Here is a 23,337-nt window from a genome sequence, read left to right as displayed (position 1 = left end):
TCTGTGGGTCAGTGTTTATTATTTCAAAACCTATTACTCAGTGTGGGTCAGTGTTTATTATTTCAATAACTATTACTCAGTGTGGGTCAGTGTTTATTATTTCAATAACTATTACTCTGTCTGTGGGTCAGTGTTTATTATTTCAAAACCTATTACTCAGTGTGGGTCAGTGTTTATTATTTCAATAACTATTATTCAGTGTGGGTCAGTGTTTATTATTTCAATGCCTGCTATTCGGTGTGTGGATCAGTATTTATTATTTCAAAACCTATTACTCAGTGTGGGTCAGTGTTTATTATTTCAATGCCTGCTATTCGGTGTGTGGATCAGTATTTATTATTCAATACCTATTACTCAGTGTGGGTCAGTGTTTATTATTTCAATGCCTGCTATTCGGTGTGTGGATCAGTATTTATTATTCAATACCTATTACTCAGTGTGGGTCAGTGTTTATTATTTCAATGCCTGCTATTCGGTGTGTGGATCAGTATTTATTATTCAATACCTATTACTCAGTGTGGGTCAGTGTTTATTATTTCAATGCCTGCTATTCGGTGTGTGGATCAGTATTTATTATTCAATACCTATTACTCAGTATGGGTCAGTGTTTATTATTTCAATGCCTGCTATTCGGTGTGTGGATCAGTATTTATTTTTTCAAAACCTATTACTCAGTGTGGGTCAGTGTTTATTATTTCAATAACTATTACTCAGTGTGGGTCAGTGTTTATTATTTCAATGCCTGCTATTCGGTGTGTGGATCAGTATTTATTATTCAATAACTATTACTCAGTGTGGGTCAGTGTTTATTATTTCAATGCCTGCTATTCGGTGTGTGGATCAGTATTTATTATTCAATACCTATTACTCAGTATGGGTCAGTGTTCATTATTTCAATGCCTGCTATTCGGTGTGTGGATCAGTATTTATTTTTTCAAAACCTATTACTCAGTGTGGGTCAGTGTTTATTATTTCAATAACTATTACTCAGTGTGGGTCAGTGTTTATTATTTCAATGCCTGCTATTCGGTGTGTGGGTCAGTGTTTATTATTCAATAACTATTACTCAGTGTGGGTCAGTGTTTATTATTTCAATGCCTGCTATTCGGTGTGTGGATCAGTATTTATTATTCAATAACTATTACTCAGTGTGGGTCAGTGTTTATTATTTCAATGCCTGCTATTCGGTGTGTGGATCAGTATTTATTATTTCAAAACCTATTACTCAGTGTGGGTCAGTGTTTATTATTTCAATAACTATTACTCAGTGTGGGTCAGTGTTTATTATTTCAATGCCTGCTATTCGGTGTGTGGATCAGTATTTATTATTTCAATAACTATTACTCAGTGTGGGTCAGTGTTTATTATTTCAATGCCTGCTATTCGGTGTGTGGATCAGTATTTATTATTCAATACCTATTACTCAGTGTGCGGGTCAGTATTTATTATTTCAAAACCTATTACTCAGTGTGGGTCAGTGTTTATTATTTCAATAACTATTAGTGTGGATCAGTATTTATTATTCAATACCTATTACTCAGTGTGGATCAGTGTTTATTATTTCAATGCCTGCTATTCGGTGTGTGGATCAGTATTTATTATTCAATACCTATTACTCAGTGTGGATCAGTGTTTATTATTTCAATGCCTGCTATTCGGTGTGTGGATCAGTATTTATTATTCAATAACTATTACTCAGTGTGGGTCAGTGTTTATTATTTCAATGCCTGCTATTCGGTGTGTGGATCAGTATTTATTATTCAATAACTATTACTCAGTGTGGGTCAGTGTTTATTATTTCAATGCCTGCTATTCGGTGTGTGGATCAGTATTTATTATTCAGTACCTATTACTCAGTGTGCGGGTCAGTATTTATTATTTCAAAACCTATTACTCAGTGTGGGTCAGTGTTTATTATTTCAATAACTATTACTCAGTGTGGATCAGTATTTATTATTCAATACTTATTACTCAGTGTGGGTCAGTGTTTATTATTTCAATAACTATTACTCAGTGTGGATCAGTATTTATTATTCAATACCTATTACTCAGTGTGGGTCAGTATTTATTCAGACTCTGCGCCTCCCACTTCCGTGTCTGCTCCGGAAGTGCAGACGTCTCCAACGCCGTCACTTGGATTCGCTGCAAGATGTCGGACCCGGGGAAGCAGGATATCAGCTCCATCTTCAAGCGGCTGCGCTCTGTCCCCAGCAACAAGGTGAGGCTTGACAGCGGCCGGTCGGGGTGGCGAAGGTCGCCGGACGTCCGAGGGACCGGCGCTGGGCCGGTGTGTGCGGCTCCAGACATGGGCTAAAGTGACACGTCGCACACTGATGCTGGCCTGGGCCCTGGTACAGCCGGGGCCCAACCAAACTGTGGCAGATCTCGGATTAGTGTAAAGAGGGAATCAGTACCTGACCTTGTGGCTGCCGTCACTGGCATTTACATCCAATATGTGCAAATGTGAGAAGCTTTTGTGTGGTCTGTTCTCAGCTCCCACACCTGTTGTGAATTATAAAGGGGAGAGATTGTGGAATTTAAGCAAAACTTGCACGAATTATTGTGATAAACGGCACTGGTCATTCCTGTACTCCATGTGTTATTGTTGCTGCAATGTTCGTGTGGAAAGTTTGTGACGATCGAAATTTATGATATGTGTTTTATAGGTTAAAAATAAACTTAAACACGATGCAGATCTCATCCAGACGTCTTAGTTTAACTTATGCAGGCGCCTGCCTGTTTTCTGAACTACTGGGTTGACATTTACCTTTTTAGAAATGAGTTCATCCTGTGTATCCCAGCTGCTCTCATGGTATTGGAATGTGTTGCTGTAAATTTGCATTATCTTAGTTCATAGAATCATATGCTTTCAACACAGGAGACCCTTCGGCCTATTGTGTCTGTGCCGACTCTCTACAAGATCAACTCCACTAGCCCCACTTCCCTGCCTTTTCCCTGTAAACCTACAAATTTTTTTTCTTTGGATAATTATCTTGTTCTCTTTTGAAGGCCTTGATTGAATCTGCCTCCACCACGCACTCAGGCAGTGCGCTCCAAATCCTAACCACTTGCGGCATAAAAGTTTTTCCTTGTGTCTCTTGCTTCTTTTGCTAATCACTTCAAAGTGGTTCAGTTACTGTATTTAATGGAGATCTTAAAGTAGTGCCCTTATAAGTGCCATATGGAAAACTAAATAGCAAATGCAGTAAAATCTGTTGATGAGCAATTTGTTTATAATTGTTGGCAACTTTTTTGTGTTGTAGCTAATGTGAGAAATCCAGTAGATACTGCGTCACCTGTTCCTCAAATCTATTGCATACAACTGTATTGGACTGAAATATATCATATTTCCCATTGTACAATCAAATAGCCCTAAAGATCAGGGCGAACAGAGTTTCCATCCCAGTTGGGCCAATATCTTGTTAGGGAAGAAGAACAGTCACAGTTCATCTCCCAATTGCAATTCACTGACTTTTGATGAAAAGTGTGAACATTAGACACAGATAAGCTAATGCTTGGCTATGATGCTTTCTGCTTTTGAATATCTGAAAACACACACAGTGCCTAAACTCTAACAGACACAAGGAATGACTACTTGTACAAGACAGTGGCGAGTGACCAGCACTTTGGAATCATATGCCAATGTGCCAGTGTATTGATGAGAGAGGAAATAGGGTGGCGGGAGGTGAGGAAGAAATCTATTTATAATCTGTGAATGCAAGACTAATGCAAATATGCACTTGTACCAGCTAGGAAGTTAAGTGTATTTCAGTGAACATAGTACTATAATATCAGGTTAAGTTAATTGACTCTCGGCAAATGTAAATTTCAAATTTCCCTAGATTACAATTTAAGTCAATGAATGTTGAACTTGAACAGTGGAAATTTATCATATGGAACACTGACTTTTATAGCAGAGGGGAAGAGTCGCAGCTGACTGCATTAGATCAGATGCAAATAGGACTGTTTGGGCTGGGCACCCCTCTTAAGTACTGGATAGAATAAGATTTGAAAGATGATTTGTCTTGAGAGAGTTGATGTTGAGCTCCATTAGTGAACAAAAATAATTTTTATCTGCTTTCCTATTCTAAAATATTTAAATGAAAATATGATTTTTTGAGGGCAGCCCTGAGCTTGAAATCAAGATGAACTTGAGAGCCAATTGTTTACTTCATCCTGTGTTTGGGAAATGGTTTGGGGAATGTTGGATTTGCAGAATAAAAATTTACATCTTGCCCTGTCTGGGTTTTAAGGTACCATTGTTTAAATAATCAGTAGCCTGTATCAGTCTAACCTGCCAATAGATAGTCTCTCATTACTGCAATGTAATCAGGGTGTTGTGATAATTCTTTCAATTGCCATTCCCACATTTAATGCAGTGGACCAGCGTGGTTTGGGGGGGGGGGGGGGGCGGGGAATTTAGGTTTGATTTCCCCACTTTTGCGTTTCTGATCTTGGGTGTAGTTTCTCTCAGTTGCTGCCAACCTGCTGAGTAGTTCTGGCATTTTCTGATTTCAAACTTTCAGTACCTGTAGTATTTTGCTTTTGTATTAGATGTAGTGCTATTGTAGTTGCTGAGCAGAAGCTGAGTGGTTCCTTGAGGGAAGGCAGAATTAGAGGAAGAGTCATTGAGCTGCTAACACAGGTTTGGATCAGTACTGGCACTGCCTGGTGAGCATTTGGCTTTTGAAGGCATGTGGCTTGGAGAGAAAGAAGAGAAATTTTATTATCCAAAAGAACAATTTTGAGTACAAATCTAAAAGATTCTGTTCAATCATGTTAAATAACGGAGTTATTCCACGGGATATTCCGCTAGAGAAATTAGCTTGAGGGCTGGGTGACATAATTGCAGGAGTACAGTTTGGACTGACATAGAAAAGGTACTTAATTCCTCAGAAGGAGAGTTGCTTGTTGTTTTCGAGTATTTTTGGTAATCAGGTCCAAAACAACAGTTGAAACTTGTTGCCGTGAATTTCTATGAAAGGTACATTTTTGGTTTTGCAGATTTATGTATTGCATATTTTTTGTGTATAGGTTGCGATGTGTATGTTTGATTCTGGTGTTACTAACAGCTTGAACAAATGAAGATGTCAGCAGAAATAGGCTGTTGGAGTTTAACCACTCTAGTGTTGTCACTGGAATGCCAATGAATGCATTTCAAACTTTGACTGTTATCTTGCTGAAAATAAGCTGGCTTGAGTGAAAGGGCAATAAAGATGGTGATGTTGGCAGTATGTTTCCTTAATTTTCTTTGACATTTAGCTTTGAGCAGAACCAGCTAGAGGATTATTTGTAAGTTAAGTATATTGAATAGTTAGGAATTCTATGTCCAGTATATATTTGTATCACATTTAATGTAAACGGATTAAATGTTTTCATGTTTTTTACAATTTTGACATCTTAACTAGAAATCACAGGGAGTGGAGGTCTATTGTAATAAGGTTTCGTAACATTATCCAAGCATCTCTTTCCTCTGCTTAAAATTCCTCAAAATATCAGTTGTAAAATTGAATTAGATTCAATTTTATGAGATAATCCAATAGAGATTAAATTGGTGTGTTTGTGCACTGTGCCACAGAGAGGTATGCTGTTTGAGTGAGAGCTCCAGTTTTGATGGAGATCACATGGGAAGAAAGAATGGGTGCCTCTTACCCACTCCATTGTATGTTGGACTTCCCCATGGTCATGCCACCCTAAATTGTTTTCTCCCTTTCAAACAGAAACCATTTGTATGAGCTTGATATCTAAATTTAACCATAAGCAATAAACTCTGTTCGTGTATAAAATTCAGTTGTACCAGTGTATGCATTTAACTAGTTACATTTAACTCTGGGCAAATACAGCATAAAATATGAAAAAATAGAGAGAAGGAAATCTGATGATTGCATTGCTCCCACGCATTCTCCTATAGGTGACTTAGGAAGCAGAATTACAAAAGATATGGGAACAAATGTCCAGCAGTAGAGCATGAGACCTAGAGAGGATAAATTCTTTTATTTGATATTTTTTAATTGGTGGAAGATGTCCTTTAACTCCATAACTCTTTTTTTTTTTCTTTTCTTTCTTTTGGGCCTCCTTATCTCGAGAGACAATGGATACGCGCCTGGAGGTGGTCAGTGGTTTGTGAAGCAGCGCCTGGAGTGGCTATAAAGGCCAATTCTGGAGTGACAGGCTCTTCCACAGGTGCTGCAGAGAAATTTGTTTGTTGGGGCTGTTGCACAGTTGGCTCTCCCCTTGCGCCTCTGTCTTTTTTCCTGCCAACTACTAAGTCTCTTCGACTCGCCACAATTTAGCCCTGTCTTTATGGCTGCCCGCCAGCTCTGGCGAATGCTGGCAACTGACTCCCACGACTTGTGATCAATGTCACACGATTTCATGTCGCGTTTGCAGACGTCTTTATAACGGAGACATGGACGGCCGGTGGGTCTGATACCAGTGGCGAGCTCGCTGTACAATGTGTCTTTGGGGATCCTGCCATCTTCCATGCGGCTCACATGGCCAAGCCATCTCAAGCGCCGCTGACTCAGTAGTGTGTATAAGCTGGGGGTGTTGGCCGCTTCAAGGACTTCTGTGTTGGAGATATAGTCCTGCCACCTGATGCCAAGTATTCTCATTGTCATATAAAGAGCAGTGGTGAAGTTCTTGATCTCACTAGTTAGGTTAACTAATGGTCTTCCTTGAAGTGTTAAATGTATGATCAGCATTGTTGTACTAGTTATGCAGCTTTGACATTTAAATATATTGTACTATGAATGCAGAAATAAGCAAAGACTCTTAGTTTTGGAATAACCATAATAAATATTTAAATGATTGGATCAGTTCCCACTTTGGCCTATACACATTGCAGCCAACTGCCTTTGCTGAGAGTTGAGTCAGCTTGCAGAACCAATTGGGTCATATTTACAGGGCTTTCTGACTAAACAAGTTGCATCATATTCTTGTTTACATTTCTAAAAGATTATTACATCCATTATATGCCCTCCTTATTTATACGTTACCACTTTTTTCAAATTGTGTTTTGATAGATGAGTCGAACATACGAACAAGGAGCAGGAGTAGACCACTCGGCCCTTCGAGCCTGCTCCGCCATTCAATAAGTTCATGGCTGAACTGATTACTCCGCATTTCTACCTACCCCCGATAACCTTCCACCCCCTTGCTTATCAAGAATCTATCTACCTCTGCCTTAAAAATATTCAAAGACTCTGCTTCCATCGCCTTTTGAGAAAGAGAATTCCAAAGACTCACGACCCTCAGAGAAAACATTTCTCCTCATCTGTGTCTCAAATGGGCGACCCCTTATTTTTAAACAGTGATCCCTAGTTTCAGATTCTCCCGCAAGGGGAAACATCCTTTCCACATCCACCCTGTCAAGACCCCTCAGGATCTTGTATGTTTCAATCAAGTCGTCCCTTACTCTTCTAAATTCTAGCGGATACAAGCCGAGCCTGTCCAATTTTTCCATGTAAGACAGCCCGCCCATTCCAGGTATTAGTCTAGTAAACCTTCTCTGTACTGCCTCCAATGCATTTACATTCTTCCTTAAATAAGGAGACCAGTACTGTACACAGTACTCCAGATGTGGTCTCACCAATGCCCTGTCTAGCTGAAGCACAACCTCCTTACTTTTGTATTCAATTCCCCTCGCGATAAAGGATAACATTCCATTAGCTTTCTTAACTACGTGCTATACCTGCATACTAACCTTTTGCGATTCATGCACGTAGACACCCAGATCCCTCTGCATCTCCGAGCTCTATTATCTCTCTCCATTTAGATAATATGCTTTTTTATTCTTCCTGCCAAAGTGGACAATTTCCTACTTTCCCACACTGTACTCCATTTGCCATGTCTTTGCCCACTCACATAACCTATCTGTATTTCTTTGTAGCTCCCTGATGTCCTCTTCACAACTTACTTTCCTACCTATCTTTGTGTCATCAGCAAATTTAGCAACCATATCTAAATCATTTATATAAATTGTCAAAAGTTGAGGCCCCAGCACAGATCCCTGTGGCACACCACTCGTTACATCTTGCCAACCAGAAGATTACCCATTTATGCCTACTCTGTTTCCTGTTAGCTAGCCAATCTTATTTAGAGATACAGCACTGAAACAGGCCCTTTGTGCTGACCATCAAACACCCATTTATACTAATCCTATATTAATCCCATATTCCTACCACATCCCCACCTTCCCATACTAGGGGCAATTTATAATGGCCAATTTACCTATCAACCTGCAAGTCTTTGGCTGTGGGAGGAAACTGGAGCACCAGGCGTAAACCCACGCGGTCACAGGGAGAACTTGCAAACTCTGCACAGACAGTACCCAGAAGTTTGCCAGTCTTCTATCCATGCCAATATGTTACCCCCTACACCATGAGCTTTTATTTTCTGCAATAACCTTTGATGTGGCACCTTATCAAATGCCTTCTTGAAATCCAAGTACAATACATCCACCGGTCCCCGTTTATCCTCAGCACATGTAACTCTCTCAAAGAACTCCAATAAATTGGTTAAACATGATTTCCCTTTCACAAAACCATGTTGACTCTGCCTGATTACCTTGAATTTTTCTAAATGCCCTGCTGTAACGTCTTTAATAGCTTCTAACATTTTTCCTAAGACAGATGTTAAGCTAACTAGACTGTAGTTTCCTGCTTTCTGTCTCCCTCCCTTTTTGAATAAAGGAGTTACACTCGCTATTTTCCAATCTAATGAAACCTTCCCCAAATCTAGTGAATTTTGGAAAATTAAAACTAATGCATCAGCTATCTCAGTGGCTACTTTTAACACCCTAGGATGAAGTCCATCAGGATCTGTGGGCTTGTCAGCCCGCAGCTCCAGCAATTTGTTCAATTCCGCTTCCCTGGTAATGGTAATTTTCTTGAGCTCCTCCCTCCCTCCATTTCCTGACTTGCAGCTAATACTGGGATGTTACTTGTATCCTCAATAGTGAAGATGGATGCACAATATCTGTTCAATTCATCTGCCATCTCCTTATTATCCATTATTAACTCCCCAGGCTCACTTTCTATAGGACCAACCTTCGCTTTAACTTTTCTTTTTAAAATATCTATAGAAACTCTTACTACCTGTCTTTATATTTCTAGCTAGCTTTCTCTCATACTCTAATTTTACCTTCCTTATCAATTTTCTAGTCATTCTTTGCTGTTTTTTTATATTCTGCCCAATCTTCTGACCTGCCTCCCATCTTTGCACAATTATAGTCTTTTTCTTTACGTTTGACACTATCTTTAACTGTTTTAGCCAACCACAGATGGCGGGTCCCACCATTGGAATTTTTCTTTCTCGTTGGAATGTATCTATTCTGTGTGTTCTGAAATATCCCATTAAATGTCTGCCCCTGCACCTCTATTGACCTATCCCTTAACCTGATTTGCCAGTTCACTTTAGCTAGCTCTGCTTTCATGCCCTCATAATTGCTCTTACTTAAGTTTAAAATACTAATCTTGGACCTACTCTTCTCTCCCTCAAATTGAATGTAAAATTCAATCATATTATGATCGTTGCTGCTTAGGGGCACCTTAACTATGAGGTCATTAATTAATCCTATCTTGTTGCACAATACCAGGTCTAGTATAACCTGCTCTCTGGTTGGCTCCAGAATGTATTGTTCCACAAAATTATCCTGAAAACATTCTATGTACTCTAGGCTACCTCTGCCCATCTGATTTTTCCAGTCTATACGTAGGTTAAAATCCCCCAGTTATTATCGCTGTACCTTTCTGACAAGCTGCCATTATTTCTTCCTTTATACCCTGTCCTACAGTGTGGTTAATGTTAGGTGGCCTGTACACCACTCCCACAATTGACTTCTTGCCTTGATGATTTCTCATCTCTGCCCAAACTGCTTCAACATCCTGGTCTCCCGAATTTAGGTCATCCCTCTCTATTGCACTAATACGATCATTAATTAACAGAGCTACCCCTGCACCTTTTCCTAACTTCCTGTCCTTCCTAAATGCCTTATACCCTTCGATAGTCAGGTCCCAATCTGTCATCCTGCAGCCATGTCTCTGTAATGGCTATCTTACTTATTTATTTCTGTTTGTGCTCTCAGTTCATCTGTTTTGTTTTGAATGCTACATGCATTCAGATACAGAGCTTTTAGCTGTGTCCTTTTATTATTTTTGTAACCTCTAGCCTTATCTGTTGATTTACTCTTAGAATATGATTATGTCCGTGCTCTGAAATAACCATATTGAGATCAGACTATGTGCTGCCCACAGGGTGAGGGTCAGTATCACCTTGCACTGGTCTCAAAGAAGCAATGGCAGAGACTAGTACAAGAAATAGGAAGGGAAAAATGCCGTAAGAAAAAAGCAATGTCACAGTCTTCTAGCATCAACAGTCTGGCCATCACTTTTCAGTATCATGTATTACATGTGATCTTGTACAAGGTATCATGCTGAATGTTATTTGGGACACCAACAAGACAGCTGCTCAGAGTAGAGCCCAGCAGCTGCTGAGAACAACACCAGGCTGGCCAAGTTTGTGATATATATAATACTTAACATCAAAATAGAATGTTACAACACAGAAGGGGGCTACTCAGCCCAGTGTGCCTGTGCTCGCTCTCTGAAAGAGCTATCCACTTAGTCCAATTCCCCTGCCCTTTTCCCATACCCATTAACAGTTTTTTTTTTCAATTTGTCCCTGTCTTAAAAGCAGTTCTGCTTTCGCTAAAGTTTCTGGTCGGGCATTCCGTACATTAGCAACTCTCTACATTAAAAAAAGTTCTCCTAATTTCTTCCTTTGTTTTTGTGATCTTTAACCCTAATCAATTACTGATTTACTTAGCAATAGAGATTAGATTAGAGAGGTACAGCACTGAAACAGGCCCTTTGGCCCACTGAGTCTGTGCCGACCAGCAACCACCCATTTATACTAATCCTACATTAATCCCATATTCCCTACCACATCCCCACCATTCTCCTACCACCTACCTACACTAGGGGCAATTTACAATGACCAATTTACTTATCAACCTGCAAGTCTTTGGCTGTGGGAGGAAACCGAAGCACACGGCGGAAACCCACGTGGTCACAGGGAGAACTTACAATCTCCACACAGGCAGTACCCAGAACCGAACCAGGGTCGCTGGAGCTGTGAGGTGGCGGTGCTGACCACTGTGCCACATAGAAATAGTTTCCTCCCATTTTCCTATTCAAAGCCTTATATAATTTTGAACACCTCTATCAGATCATCTCTTAATCTTGCCTGTTCTAGTGAAAAGGGCCCCAGTTTCCCTAGTCATTCCTTGTAACTAAAGCCTCTCAATCCTGGTATCATCTTAGTGAATCTCTTCTGCATTCTGTCTCTGGCCTTGGCATCTCTCCAATGCAGATTGCCTAAAACAAAACTAATTGTAATTGTGTGCCTCTAACAAAATACTTCCCAAGGCACTTTACAGGAGTGTTATAAAGGGAACATTGTCACCAAGCCACATAAGGCAATATTCTGACAGATAGCCAAAAGTTTTGTCAGAGGTAGGTCTTAAGGAGTGTTTTAAATTGGGCAAAGGGGGGTTTAAGGAAAGAATCCAGATTTTAGGGCCTGGGCAGCCAAAGGCATGGCTGCCAATGGTGGAGCAATTAAAATCGGGGAGGCTCAAATGGCCAAAATTAGATGATCGCAGATATCTGAGGGTTGTGGGGTTGGAGGACATTACAAAAATAGGGAGGTGTGAGGCCATAGAGGGATCTGAAAACAAGGATGCGACTTTTAAAATAGAGGTGTTGCTTAACTGGGAGCCATTGTAGGTCAGCAAGTACAGGGATGATTGGTGAATGGGGCCTGTTGTGAATAAGGACATGGGGTAGCAGATTTTGGATGACCTCCAGTTTACAGAGGGTAAAACGTGGGTTGCCGACCAAGAGAACATTGGAATAGCCAAGTCTAGAGACAACAAAAGTGTGGATGAGGATTTCAGCAGTAGAAGAGCTGAGGCAGAGGTGGAGTCTGGTAATGTTACAGGTCTGGAAATAGGCAATCTTAGTGATGGTGCAGATATATGGTCGGAAGCTCATCTTGGCCAAATATGATACCAAGATTGCGAACCCTGGGCGACTGGTGACTTAACCAATTGTTTGTATAGGTTTAGAATTACTTTTTCTTTTGGATCCTACGCCCCTGTTTATAAAACCTAGGATCCCATACACGTTACTTAAACAACTTTATTAAATTGTACTATTTATTTGTACTTTAAGTCTCTCTGCTTCTGTACATCTTTTTAAAATGTTACCGTGTAGTATTCGTCTCCTCTCATTCTTCCTCCTATTTCTGCACATTAAATTAAATTTGCATCCTTGTTTTCAAATCCCTCCATGGCCTCATCATTTCTGATAGTTATCTGCCTAATCTCCTAACCCATGACCTCCTGAATGATTGTTTGCCAAATGTAAGTAGAAAACAATAACTTACATTTCTCATATAAATAATGAAATGTGGAATATTTGTTTTTTTCCCAGTTTTCTCATGTTCTTGCTGTACATCACCCACTCTTGATGTAGGAGTCTGGACAATAAGTGTTGGCAGACTATTCAATGATTCTTGAACATCATGAAAAGATGATTCAATGTGTGTTTGTACAGAGAACAAGTGAAACTTGAAAAGCCATATTGAATATTTAGAGATTTAGTCTTTTTTTTATAAACAGGAACCAAGTAGGCATATATTTGGTTGGCCTGTATTTGAGTCAAATTTGCACTACATCAGCTCACGATACTTTTCAATTTATTCTCATTTTCAACTTGGTTTTTGGACTTTCGTAAAAATTCTGTTTTGAGACCATACCTAGTCTGTCTTTGACACCTTATGCTGATATACACAGAACAAGATCCTGGACTAACTGTAGGAGTGAACCCTTTTACCTCCACTCTGTTTGGTGTTGAGGTATTTAATTGTGCTAATATATACAGGCATATTAAACTAAGGAATTATAAATCTTGGTATTGTAAGATCATATTGAATTCAGAATCACTAAATGTTGCAGAGATATCGCTATAATAACAGAACAGGACTTGATGTGTATCACATTAGCTGTGCATTAAAGATGGTTTGGGTGCTTCCATTAGATTCTGGATAAAGCACTGCCATGGGAGAAAGCACCACAGAAGTACAATGATGCTAATATTTCCTGGGGTATGAAATTCGGCTACATTTTAAGCTTCATCTGAACATTTTACTTTGCCCATTAGTTCAATGTGTGTCTTGAAGATCTCTGTTAGGGTTCCAGAAAGTTTAATTGCGAAACTATGACATGAGCCTGAGTTGATAATATCTGACTGAAGTAAGATCAGTTGTTTTCCACGTTGACTCATTAAGTCTGATCACTTGAGCAAGGCATCCCAGGAAGAGTCAGGATCTGAGTTTGAGCCTGGTCCACTCTTGCTGTTCTGTTAGATGTGGTTCTGTGTTGCAGCATTCTATCTTCTTCACACCCAACCAAAAATCTGTTCTATAAAAACCTTTTCACTGTTAATAATCCTCCTGGTGGCTGACACAGAGGCAGAGACTATATCTTCTCGAAGACCAGTGCCGTCTTGTTTGGTAACACTCCTGTGAACTGCTTTGGGATTTTTATTATGTTAAAGGCACTATATAAATGCAAGTTGTGTTATTGTCTTGTTCATTGCTTGTACAGCTTCTAGATGATTCAATTCCAATCTGAATATGATTAGAATCATTTCAGTTATGTACTGTTTTGCCGTGCCAGTATCTTGTCAATTTGCTTTTGACCTTTTTAGTTAAAAGGGTAAAATTTTGCAAAGTGCACATATATGTTAGGATTCAGAACAAACAAGGTTCTTAAAAAGTGAATTTACTTTTGAACAATGTGCTGAAGCTGTAGAAATCCACAGTCAAACCAGGTGCTGACTCTGAATTTGCACTTTAAAATTTTAATGTGGGCATGATGTGGTTTCAATTTGGGTAGAGTATGTGTATCCTAAATCTGCTGGTTCTAACAATAAACTATTACACCAACTGTCCATTTATGTAGTGTTTTCAACAGAGAAAAATTACCAAAGATGTGTGAGGAAAACTAACACTGATCAGGTTTCTGCCCTACCACAGTGCATAAACAAATATCACAAATGGCGTCCTGTGTGAATGTGACAAAGGTGAACTATCCCTCCTCATCCTTCTCAACCTGTCTGCAGCCTTTAACGCACCATCCTCCTCCAGTGCCTTTCCACCATCGTCCGGCTGGGTGGGACTGCGCTCGTTAGGTTCCATTCTTATCTGTCTAATCATAGCCAGAGAATCAACTACTATATCTTCTCGCTCCTGCACAGTTACCTCTGGTGACCTCCAAGGATCACCTCTTATTTCTCATCGACATGCTGCCCCTCAGTGATAGCTTTTAAAAGCACAGCATTAGTTTCCACATGTACCCTGACAACACACAGATCTACCTCACCACCATCTCTCACACCCTCCACTGTCTCTGAATTGTCAGACTGCTTATCTAAACTCGGGTACTGGATCCTCAGAAATTTCCTCCAGCTAAATATTGCGAAGATCGAAGCCATTGTCTTCGGTCCCTGCCAAAAACTCTGCTCCATAGCCACCGACTCCATCTCTCACCCCGACAACTGTCTGAGGTAGACCCAGACTGTTTGCAGCTTTGGTGTCATAGTTGACACCGAGATGAACTTCTGACCACATATCCATGGCATCGCTATGCCTGCCTATTTCCACCTCTGTAACATTGCCGAACTCCACCCCGCCTCAGCTCATTTGCTGCTGAAACCCTCATCCATGCCTTTGTTACCTCTACTTTTGACTATGCCTGGTCAATATTCTACACTTTGTAGACTCTGACCGTGTTCTAACTCTCAAACCAAGTTCCCTTCGCCATTCACCCATCCACCCCTGTGCTCACTGACCTACATTGGCTCCTGGTTAAGCAACACGTCAATTTTAAAATTCTCATCCTTGTTTTCAAATCCCTCCATGGCCTTGCCTCTCCCTATCTCTGCCATCTCCTCCAGGCTCTCAACTCTACAAGATATTTTCGCTCCTCTAATTCTGGCCTCTGTCGCATCCCCTATTTTCTTGCTCCCTATTGGCGGCTGTGCCTTCAGCTGCCTAGGCCCTAAGCTCTGGTATTCCCTCCCTCAATCTTTCTACCTCACTTTCCTCCTTTAAGGCGCTCCTTAAAAACTACCTCTTTGTGACCAAAATTTTGGTCATTGGCCCTAATATCATATGTGGTTTGGTGTCAGTTTACTTTATCATACTCCTGTGAAGCACCTGGGCATATTTTATTACGTTAAAGGTGCTATATGAACACTTGTTATAATTAGGGCGTTAATCTAAAGCTTGGCCAAAGAGGTGGATTCTAGAGAGAAAGGTGAAGAGATGAAAAGAATTATGGAAAGAAATCAGTGTGTGACCTGTACAGGTGAAGACATGGCTTCTAATGGCAGAATGAACAGATGGTTGGATGCACAAGAAGCCAGAGACAGAAGAATGGGGATTTTGGGGACTGTGGGGTTGGTGGAGAAAGAGGGCAGAGAGAGTTGTACAACTGGAAGATTTACAGAAATGGGACAAGGCAGAGGGATTTCAAGATGAATGTAAGAACACCTATACATCGCTCAGTTAGATTGGAAAATAGGGAAGCATACAGGAAAAAATGAAGTTCACTGGTACACCCTGAGCAGCCTGAAAGTGCAAACTCCAGTTTTTAAACTAAAATTAGGTTTAAAATTTGAACAGACTCTGATCTGCACAATGTGACAATGCTCTGTTGCCAGTGTTTATTGAAGATTCTAATAAAATTAAGGAAAATACCATTTGCAGTATACAAGTTAACGAATAATCTTTTCAGAAGTGATTGCAAAATAGTCATCTGATAAGAACACAAGAAATAGGAGCAGAAGTAGAAGCCCATCGAGCCTGCCCCACCATTCAGTATGATCATGGCTAATCTTGGGCTACAGTTCCACTTTCCTGCCTGAGCTCCATATTCTTCGATTGCCTGTGAGACCAAAAATCTATCTATCCCAGCCTTAAATGTCATCAATGATGGAACATCCACAACCTTCTGGGGTAGAGAATTCCAAAGATTTGGAGCCCTTTGAGTGCAGTAATTTCTCCTCATCCCAGTCCTGAATGATTGGCCCCTTATCCTAAGACTGTGCCCCTGTGATCTAGATTCCCTGACCAGTGGAAACAATCTCAGCTTCTACCCTATCTAGCCCTTTCAGAATCTTGTATGTCTCCATTAAATCACCCCTCATTCTTCTAAACTCCAGAGAATATAGGCCCGATTTACTCAGCCTCTCATAGAACAACCCCTTCATCCCAGTGACCAATTTATTAAATCTTCGCTGCATTTCCCCCAGTGCAATAATTTCCTTTCTTAAATGTGTAGAATAAAACTGCACACAGTATTCCAGGTGCGGTGTCACCAAAGCCCTGTACAGTTTAGTAAGACATCTGTATCCCCGTACTCCAATCCCTTTGCAATAAAGGCCAACATGCCATTTGCCTTCTTAATAGCCTGCTGCACCTGCACGTTAACTTTGTGCGTTCCTTGTACGAGTACCCCCAAGTCTCTCTGAACATCAACATTTACCAGTTTCACATCTTTAAAAAAAGATTCTGCTTTTCTATTTTTACGACCAAAGTGAACAACTTCACACTTCCCTACATTATACTCCATTTGCCATCTTGTTGCCCACTCACTTAGCCTGTCTATATCTCTTTGCAGCCTCTCTACATCCTCCCCCACAGCTTACCTTTCCACTGAGCTTTGTATCATCAGCAAACGTAGATACATTACTCTCTTGTCTCTTCATCTAAGCCATTAATATAGAGTGTAAATAGCCGAAAGTGTCCGATTGAGTGCCGCTCCCGCTTCCCCGACCACCCTTGCCTCGCCAGGGCATGACCGATTACCCTGGCGAGGCAACCCAAACTTATCTGCAGTACTGGCTCCATGTACTCGGTTGGGCTGCAATCTCTGCAGTGGCTACCACTCCTGGTGGCGCTGCTGGGACTAGGAGCTGCCTGATGATTGGCTGGCAGCTCAATGAGGCGGGACTTCCTCCCTCAAGCGGGTCCTGCCTCGGAACAATTAAAGCCTGGGCCCATAAAATACGGGACGGATCCCCAGGCTAGGCGGAAGCGGGTTCGCCACCGAATTTTGCTTTGGTGGCCAGCTCCCGTCCGCCCAATGTAAAATCCAACCCTAGGTTACTGCCTATTTCTGGTATGGAACTAGTGTCTTCTACTGTGAAGACAGACATAAAATATTTGTTCAATGCCTCTGCCATTTCCTCATTTCCTATGATGATTTCTCCTGTCTGTGCTTCTCAGAGACGAACGTCTACTTTAGCTATTCTCTTCCTTTTTATTTACTTACAAAAGCTCTTACAATCTGTTTTTATAATGCTGGCTAGTTTACCCTCATTCTATTTTTTCCCTTTTTATCAACTTTTTGGTGGCCATTTACTAGTTTCTAAAACACTCCCAATCCTCAGACATGCTACTATTTTTTGCAACATTGTAAGCCTCTTCTTTTCGTCTAATACTCTGCTTAACTTCCTGAGTGAGCCACAGATGGGTCTTGCTGAGTTTTTGTTTTTGAACGGAATTTACTTTTGTTGAACCATTTGAATTGTTTCTTTTTCCCACTGTTCAATTACAGCCATACCTTCCAACCTATTTACCCAATTAACCATTGCCAGTTCTTCCCTCATACTTGCGTAATTGGCTTTAAGTTTAAGATTCTTGTTTCTGAGTGAAATGTGTCACTTTCAAACTTAACATGAAAATCAGTGGTGTAATGATGATTATTTCCCAGTGGATCTTTTACAATTACATTGCTTAATAACCCAGCTTCAATACACAGTACAAGATCTAAGATAGCTTTATCCCTAGTCGGTTCAACAACATATTGCTCCAAAGAAACTGTCACACAAACATTCAACAAACTCATTTTTTAGGCTACTGTTGCCAATTTGATTGTCCCAGTCTATATGCAGATTAAAGTTTCCCCCACCCCCACCAATTAATGCATTACCTTTTTTGCACGCTGTAATAATTTCCCGTTTAATGTTCTGTCCAATAATATAACTACTGTTAGGGGGCCTGTAAGTTACTCCCAACAGTGTCTTCTGATTCCTGCTATTCCTAATTTTCCCCCCAATTTCCACCCTCATTAAGGGCTTCATATAATGCCACCAACAGTGAAAGCAAAACTCGAGCAGTTAACTTTGAAGTTACTCCAATGTACTATACTAGTAAAGTTATGTATTCTGCGGAGTTCCTGAGAGCTGAGCTAATTCCAATTTCTGCTGTTTTTGTTTTGTTTTTTTCCTCCATATATAAAACTTATTTTGGTATTTCTGCTGGCTTAACCTGTTGAGATGCAAATATGTTGTTTTGCACAGTGCTAAGATAATGGGTTTATTGCTGACCACAGATTAATTATTGGGTGAAGAATTGAGCAAATGCCAGACACTTGATGAAAATGGAGTACAAATCCGTTCTTGTGAATTTCTGCGAAGATGGTTACGAAGGTCTTCGAGAAAATATAGTCTCTGCTTCTGTGTCAGCATACTGAGGGATACTTAAAGAAAGACGGAAACAATGTTTTTAGAATGGTGGAGCTGAAGATATAAAAATACAGCATTCCTTTTTGAATTTTATGGATCCTAGCGTGACTTTTTTTTCTTTTGCAGTTCGATGTGTTGAACATCTCAATGAACTTCATCGCAGTTCATTCTGTGAATGTGAATTTATTAAAGCACAAAAGGAGGCCGTTGGGCCCATTGTGTCTGCACTGGCTCTCTGAACAATTCACCTAGTGCTATTCCCCTGCCTTTTCCCCGTAACCCTGCACATTCATCCTCTTCAGATAACAGTCTAATTCACTTTTGAATACCTCGATTGAACCTGCCTGTACCACACTCTCAGGCAGTACATTCCAAACCTTAACCACTCGCAGTGAGAAAAAGTTTTTCCTCAAGTTGCTTTTTCTTTTTCAATGAGAAATTTGTTCATGTAGTGCCTCATGCTTTCTAATATCCTGGCATAGTCTACGAATTGATAAACATTGACACAAAATGTCAGTTGTCTTAATTAGGTTAGGTATAATCAAATTCTTCTGAGGTAAAAGATTAAAATATAACCAAAAAAATTACAATGCTCTTTCTAGCCAAAAGAAAAATTCTTTCTTTGGTCTATGTTCACACACACATTGTATTCCTTGTCTGTCTGGGGTGAAGGAAATAGCCCTCAAGGCTTCTGCCAGTATTGCTGTTGAGCCAGTTTCCATTTATGGGAATATCGGTGTAAGACTTTATTGAAATGTTTAATCGGGTGAATTAAAATATGTACTATTTTAATGAGTAGTGGCTAGTGTTGACTTTATTAAATTTAATTTTGCAGGCCTGCTTTGACTGTTCAGCCAAGAACCCTAGCTGGGCGAGTATAACCTATGGCGTTTTTCTCTGTATTGACTGTTCAGGGACACATCGATCACTTGGTGTTCACTTGAGTTTTATCAGGTACTGTACCTTATAGGACAAACATCGCACTTGATGTACAATAATCAAAGAATGAGCTTGGCCATTTTAGGATGTGTGTTGGAGTGTAATTTTTCTTCAATATCCAAATATAATGTGTGCAATTTCAAATAGGCGCAAACCAGCACCCCTGCCCCCCCCCCACCCCGAAACATCACATATATATTAAGCTGTTGGTGAAATTTCATTTATAACACAAAGCATTATAAGCATGATTAGGAACTTTAAAATTCATGTTTGAAATGTTAGTAATGATTATGACCTGTGCATAAATATTGTCTTACAGTAAATTGAATAGATATCTATTGTAATGCTTCTGATACGTTTGGGGATCGTACAGGAGCACAGTATGTCAGTATACCCTCAGTTTCTCCAGTGGTGCCAACTTCCCAGTAGTAAAGTATAGAAGCCCTGTGGCATGATATTCTAACTCATCTACATTGAAAACTTGACTTGTGCTAACCTATTGCAAAAAGTATATTTGCTCCAACTGGGAGTTGTCCAAATAAATTTGTCACTCGGTTTCTTCTTGTAATTCAAACAAGTGCTCAATTGAACATGTAAAAACACAAGAATTAAGAGCAGGAGTAGGCCATTTGGTCCCTCGGGCCTGCTCTGCCATTCGCTGAGATCATGGCTGATCTAATCGTGACCTCAACTGCACTTTCCTGAGTGCCTTCCATAACCCTTGACTCCCTTGTCCATCAAAAATCTGTCTAACTCGGCCTTGAATATATTCAATGATCCAGTTTCCACTGCTCTCTGGGGAAGAGAATTCCACAGACTAATGACCCTCAGAGAAAAAAATTCGCCTCATTTCAAATGGGAGACTCCTAAGTTTTAAACTGAGTCCCCGAGTTCTAGACTCCCCGACAAGGGGAAACATCCTCTCGGCACCCACCCTGTCATGTCCCCTCAGGATCTTGTATGTTTCAATAAGATCACCTCTGATTCTTCTAAACTCCAATGGGTATAGGGTCAACCTGCTCAACCTTTCCTCATAAGACAGCCCCTTCATCCCAGGAATCACTCGAGTGAACCTTCTCTGAACTGCTAATGCAATTATAACCTTAAGTAAGGAGACCAGAACTGTACGCAGTTCCCCAGATGTGGTCTAATTAATGTCCCATGCAGTTGTAGCAACTCTTCCCCACTTTTATACACTATTTCCCCCTGCAATAAACACCAACATTCCATATGCCTTCTTAATGACTTGCTGTACCTTCACACTAACTTTTTGTGATTCATGTACCAGGACAGCTAGATCCCTCTGTACCATAGAGTTCTGCAGTCTTTCTCCATTCAAATAATATACTACCTTTCTATTCTTCCTACCAAAGTGGACAAGTTCACATTTTCTCACATTTTACTCCATCTGCCAAATTTTTGCCCACTCGCCCTATCTAAGTCCCTTTGTAGCCTCTTTATGTCCCCTTGACAGGTTACTTTCCTAAGTATCTTTGTGTCATCAGCAGATTTCGCTACCATACATTCAGTACCTTCATCAAAGTCACTGATGTAGATTGCAAATAGTTGAGACCCCAGCACGGATCCATGTGGCGCTTCACTAGTAATGGGTGCCAACCCAAAAATGACTCATTGATCCCTACTCTCTGCTTCCTATTAGTTAACCAATCCTCTATCCATGCTAATATATTACCCCCCAACACCATGCACTCTTATTTTGTGTAGTAACCTTTGATATGGCACCTTATCGAATGCCTTTTGGAAATCCAAGTATACCACATCTACAGGTTCCCCTTTATCCACCTTGCTTGTTACGTCCTCAACAAACTCTAATAAATCAGTCCAGCACGATTTCCCTTTCACAAAAGCATGTTGGCTCTGCCTGATTATATTATGATTTTCTAATTGCCCTGCTATTACTTCCTTAATAATGGATTCCAGCATTTTCCCTTAGATAGATGTTAGGCTAACTGGCCTATAGTTTACTGCTTTCTGTCTTCCTTCTTTCTTGAATTGAGGTGTTAAATTTGCTGTTTTCCAATCTGCTGGGACCTTTCCAGAATCTAGGGAATTTTGGAAGATCACAACCAATGAATCTATCTCTGCAGCCACTTTTAAGACCCTAGGATGCAGGCCATTAGGTCCAGGGGTCTTGCTAGCCTTTTGTTCTGATAGTTTTCCCTAGTGATTGTTTTAAGTTCCTTCCTTTTACCTCTTTATTTTCAAGTATTTTTGGGATGTTTTTGTGTCTTCTACAGTGAAGACAGACACAAAATACCTGTTCAACGCTTCTGCCATTTCTTTGTTTCCCATTATTAATTCCCCAGTCTCCCCCTCTAAGGGATCAGTGCTCAAATTGGAACTTAAAGTGAGGTGTTTGAATACTGTAGAATCTACTTTGTAGTTAACGCCTTTAATTTTATGATTTGCATATGCAGCATTTACTAGTTTGAAGTTATTTCAGCAACTGGAGCTGGGAGATAAAAGATTTACTGTTAATTTGATAAGTAAAAGATAAGCTCCAGGAAAGAGCTTCACAATGCTTTCATCCTCTAGTTTCCTTCCTAACCCCAATATTTCCATTTTAAAGAACAATGTTTCAAAACATATCCATATTTGTGCCTGAACTTGTGATTAGGATACCAGTTTCATGAAGGCTAATGTTGCAGTATCTGACCAAGTGCTGCCAAATGTTCATAATAGGCAAAGTGTCTCATTCACTGGGATATGCTTCATATATAGTAGCTTTTAAAACTGTGATTGTAATATTTTAGACATCACAATTTTCAAGGAATCTTCAAGTTGGGGATTTTCTGCATCCACACGAATATTTTAATCAGCTAGTACCGAGGTGTAAAAAAATTAATCTGTTTTAGGATGTATTTGGTTAGCATTAAGTTGGCAATCTCAGTCAGAGGCCAGGTTGGCTGCTATGCAAAACGGAAATACTTATGCCGTTGTAGGAAGTATATCTTTTATTTTATTTGGCCCACTGAGTCTGTGCCAACCATCAACCACCCATTTTTATACTAATCCTACGTTAATCCCATATTCCCTACCGCATCCTATACCGAAGGGCCTGTTTCAGTGCTGTATCTCTAAATAAAAAATAAATAAATAAAAATCCCCACAATTCTCCTACCACCTACCTACACTAGGGGCAATTTACAATGGCCAATTAACCTATCAACCTGCAGTCTTTGGCTGTGGGAGGAAACCGGAGCACCCGGCGGAAACCCACGCAGTCACAGGGAGAACTTGCAAACTCCACACAGGCAGTACCCAGAATCGAACCCAGGTCACTGGAGCTGTGAGGCTGAGGTGCATTGGGCAGAGTAAAGATAGCTTTATTCCATTGGTTCGCAAACTTGTCGGTAGACCCCTGTAGATCCACAGAGACTTTCTAGGGTCTGTGATGCTGGGCTGGCTCACGGGTGGGCACATGGTCAACAGTAAGCGAGTGAGTGATGGCTGGAGGTGTTCTCTACTCTTCCCCCTGGCTCCCGCCAAGGATAAGACAGGCTCTACTCTGAGAAGCAGTCGCACCCATTTCAGTAATATCTGTTAGTAAATACCTGTTTTCTTAAAAACATTATTAAAACACTTGCAACACTTTCATTATTAGGGGTAGTATATAGTATTATAATTTAGATTGGGTCTTTGATTATTAATCCATTTGAATAGAGATCTTTCAGCCAAAAAAGTTTGACAGCCACTCTTTTACTCACTGTATGATGGAGATCAATGGAGAGCTCCAGCCACCAGGTGATAGCAGAGTGAAATAGATTTTTGGTGGCGG

General features: G+C 40.4%; 1 protein-coding gene across 3 annotated transcripts in view; it reads left to right on the top strand.

Annotated features, from left to right (window-relative positions):
• Positions 1–2,105: 2,105 nt before the first annotated feature.
• arfgap2 (ADP-ribosylation factor GTPase activating protein 2) overlaps positions 2,106–23,337 on the top strand; it is a 72,983-nt gene continuing 51,751 nt past the window's right edge. For 2 of the 3 annotated variants that reach the window (XM_068050739.1, XM_068050738.1), the window contains exons 1-2: positions 2,106–2,218; positions 19,435–19,553. In XM_068050739.1, the coding sequence (XP_067906840.1) occupies positions 2,150–2,218; positions 19,435–19,553 (188 nt within the window). In that variant the 5' untranslated portion in view covers positions 2,106–2,149. The remainder of the gene's footprint in view (positions 2,219–19,434; positions 19,554–23,337) is intronic. The other variant, XM_068050740.1, reaches the window with a different exon arrangement.

This window comes from Heterodontus francisci, chromosome 18 (genome assembly GCF_036365525.1).
Source record: "Heterodontus francisci isolate sHetFra1 chromosome 18, sHetFra1.hap1, whole genome shotgun sequence".
NCBI classification, from domain to species: Eukaryota; Metazoa; Chordata; class Chondrichthyes; order Heterodontiformes; family Heterodontidae; genus Heterodontus; species Heterodontus francisci.
The sequence above is the reverse complement of the archived record's forward strand: the minus strand, read 5'-3'. Positions and strand labels throughout refer to the sequence as shown.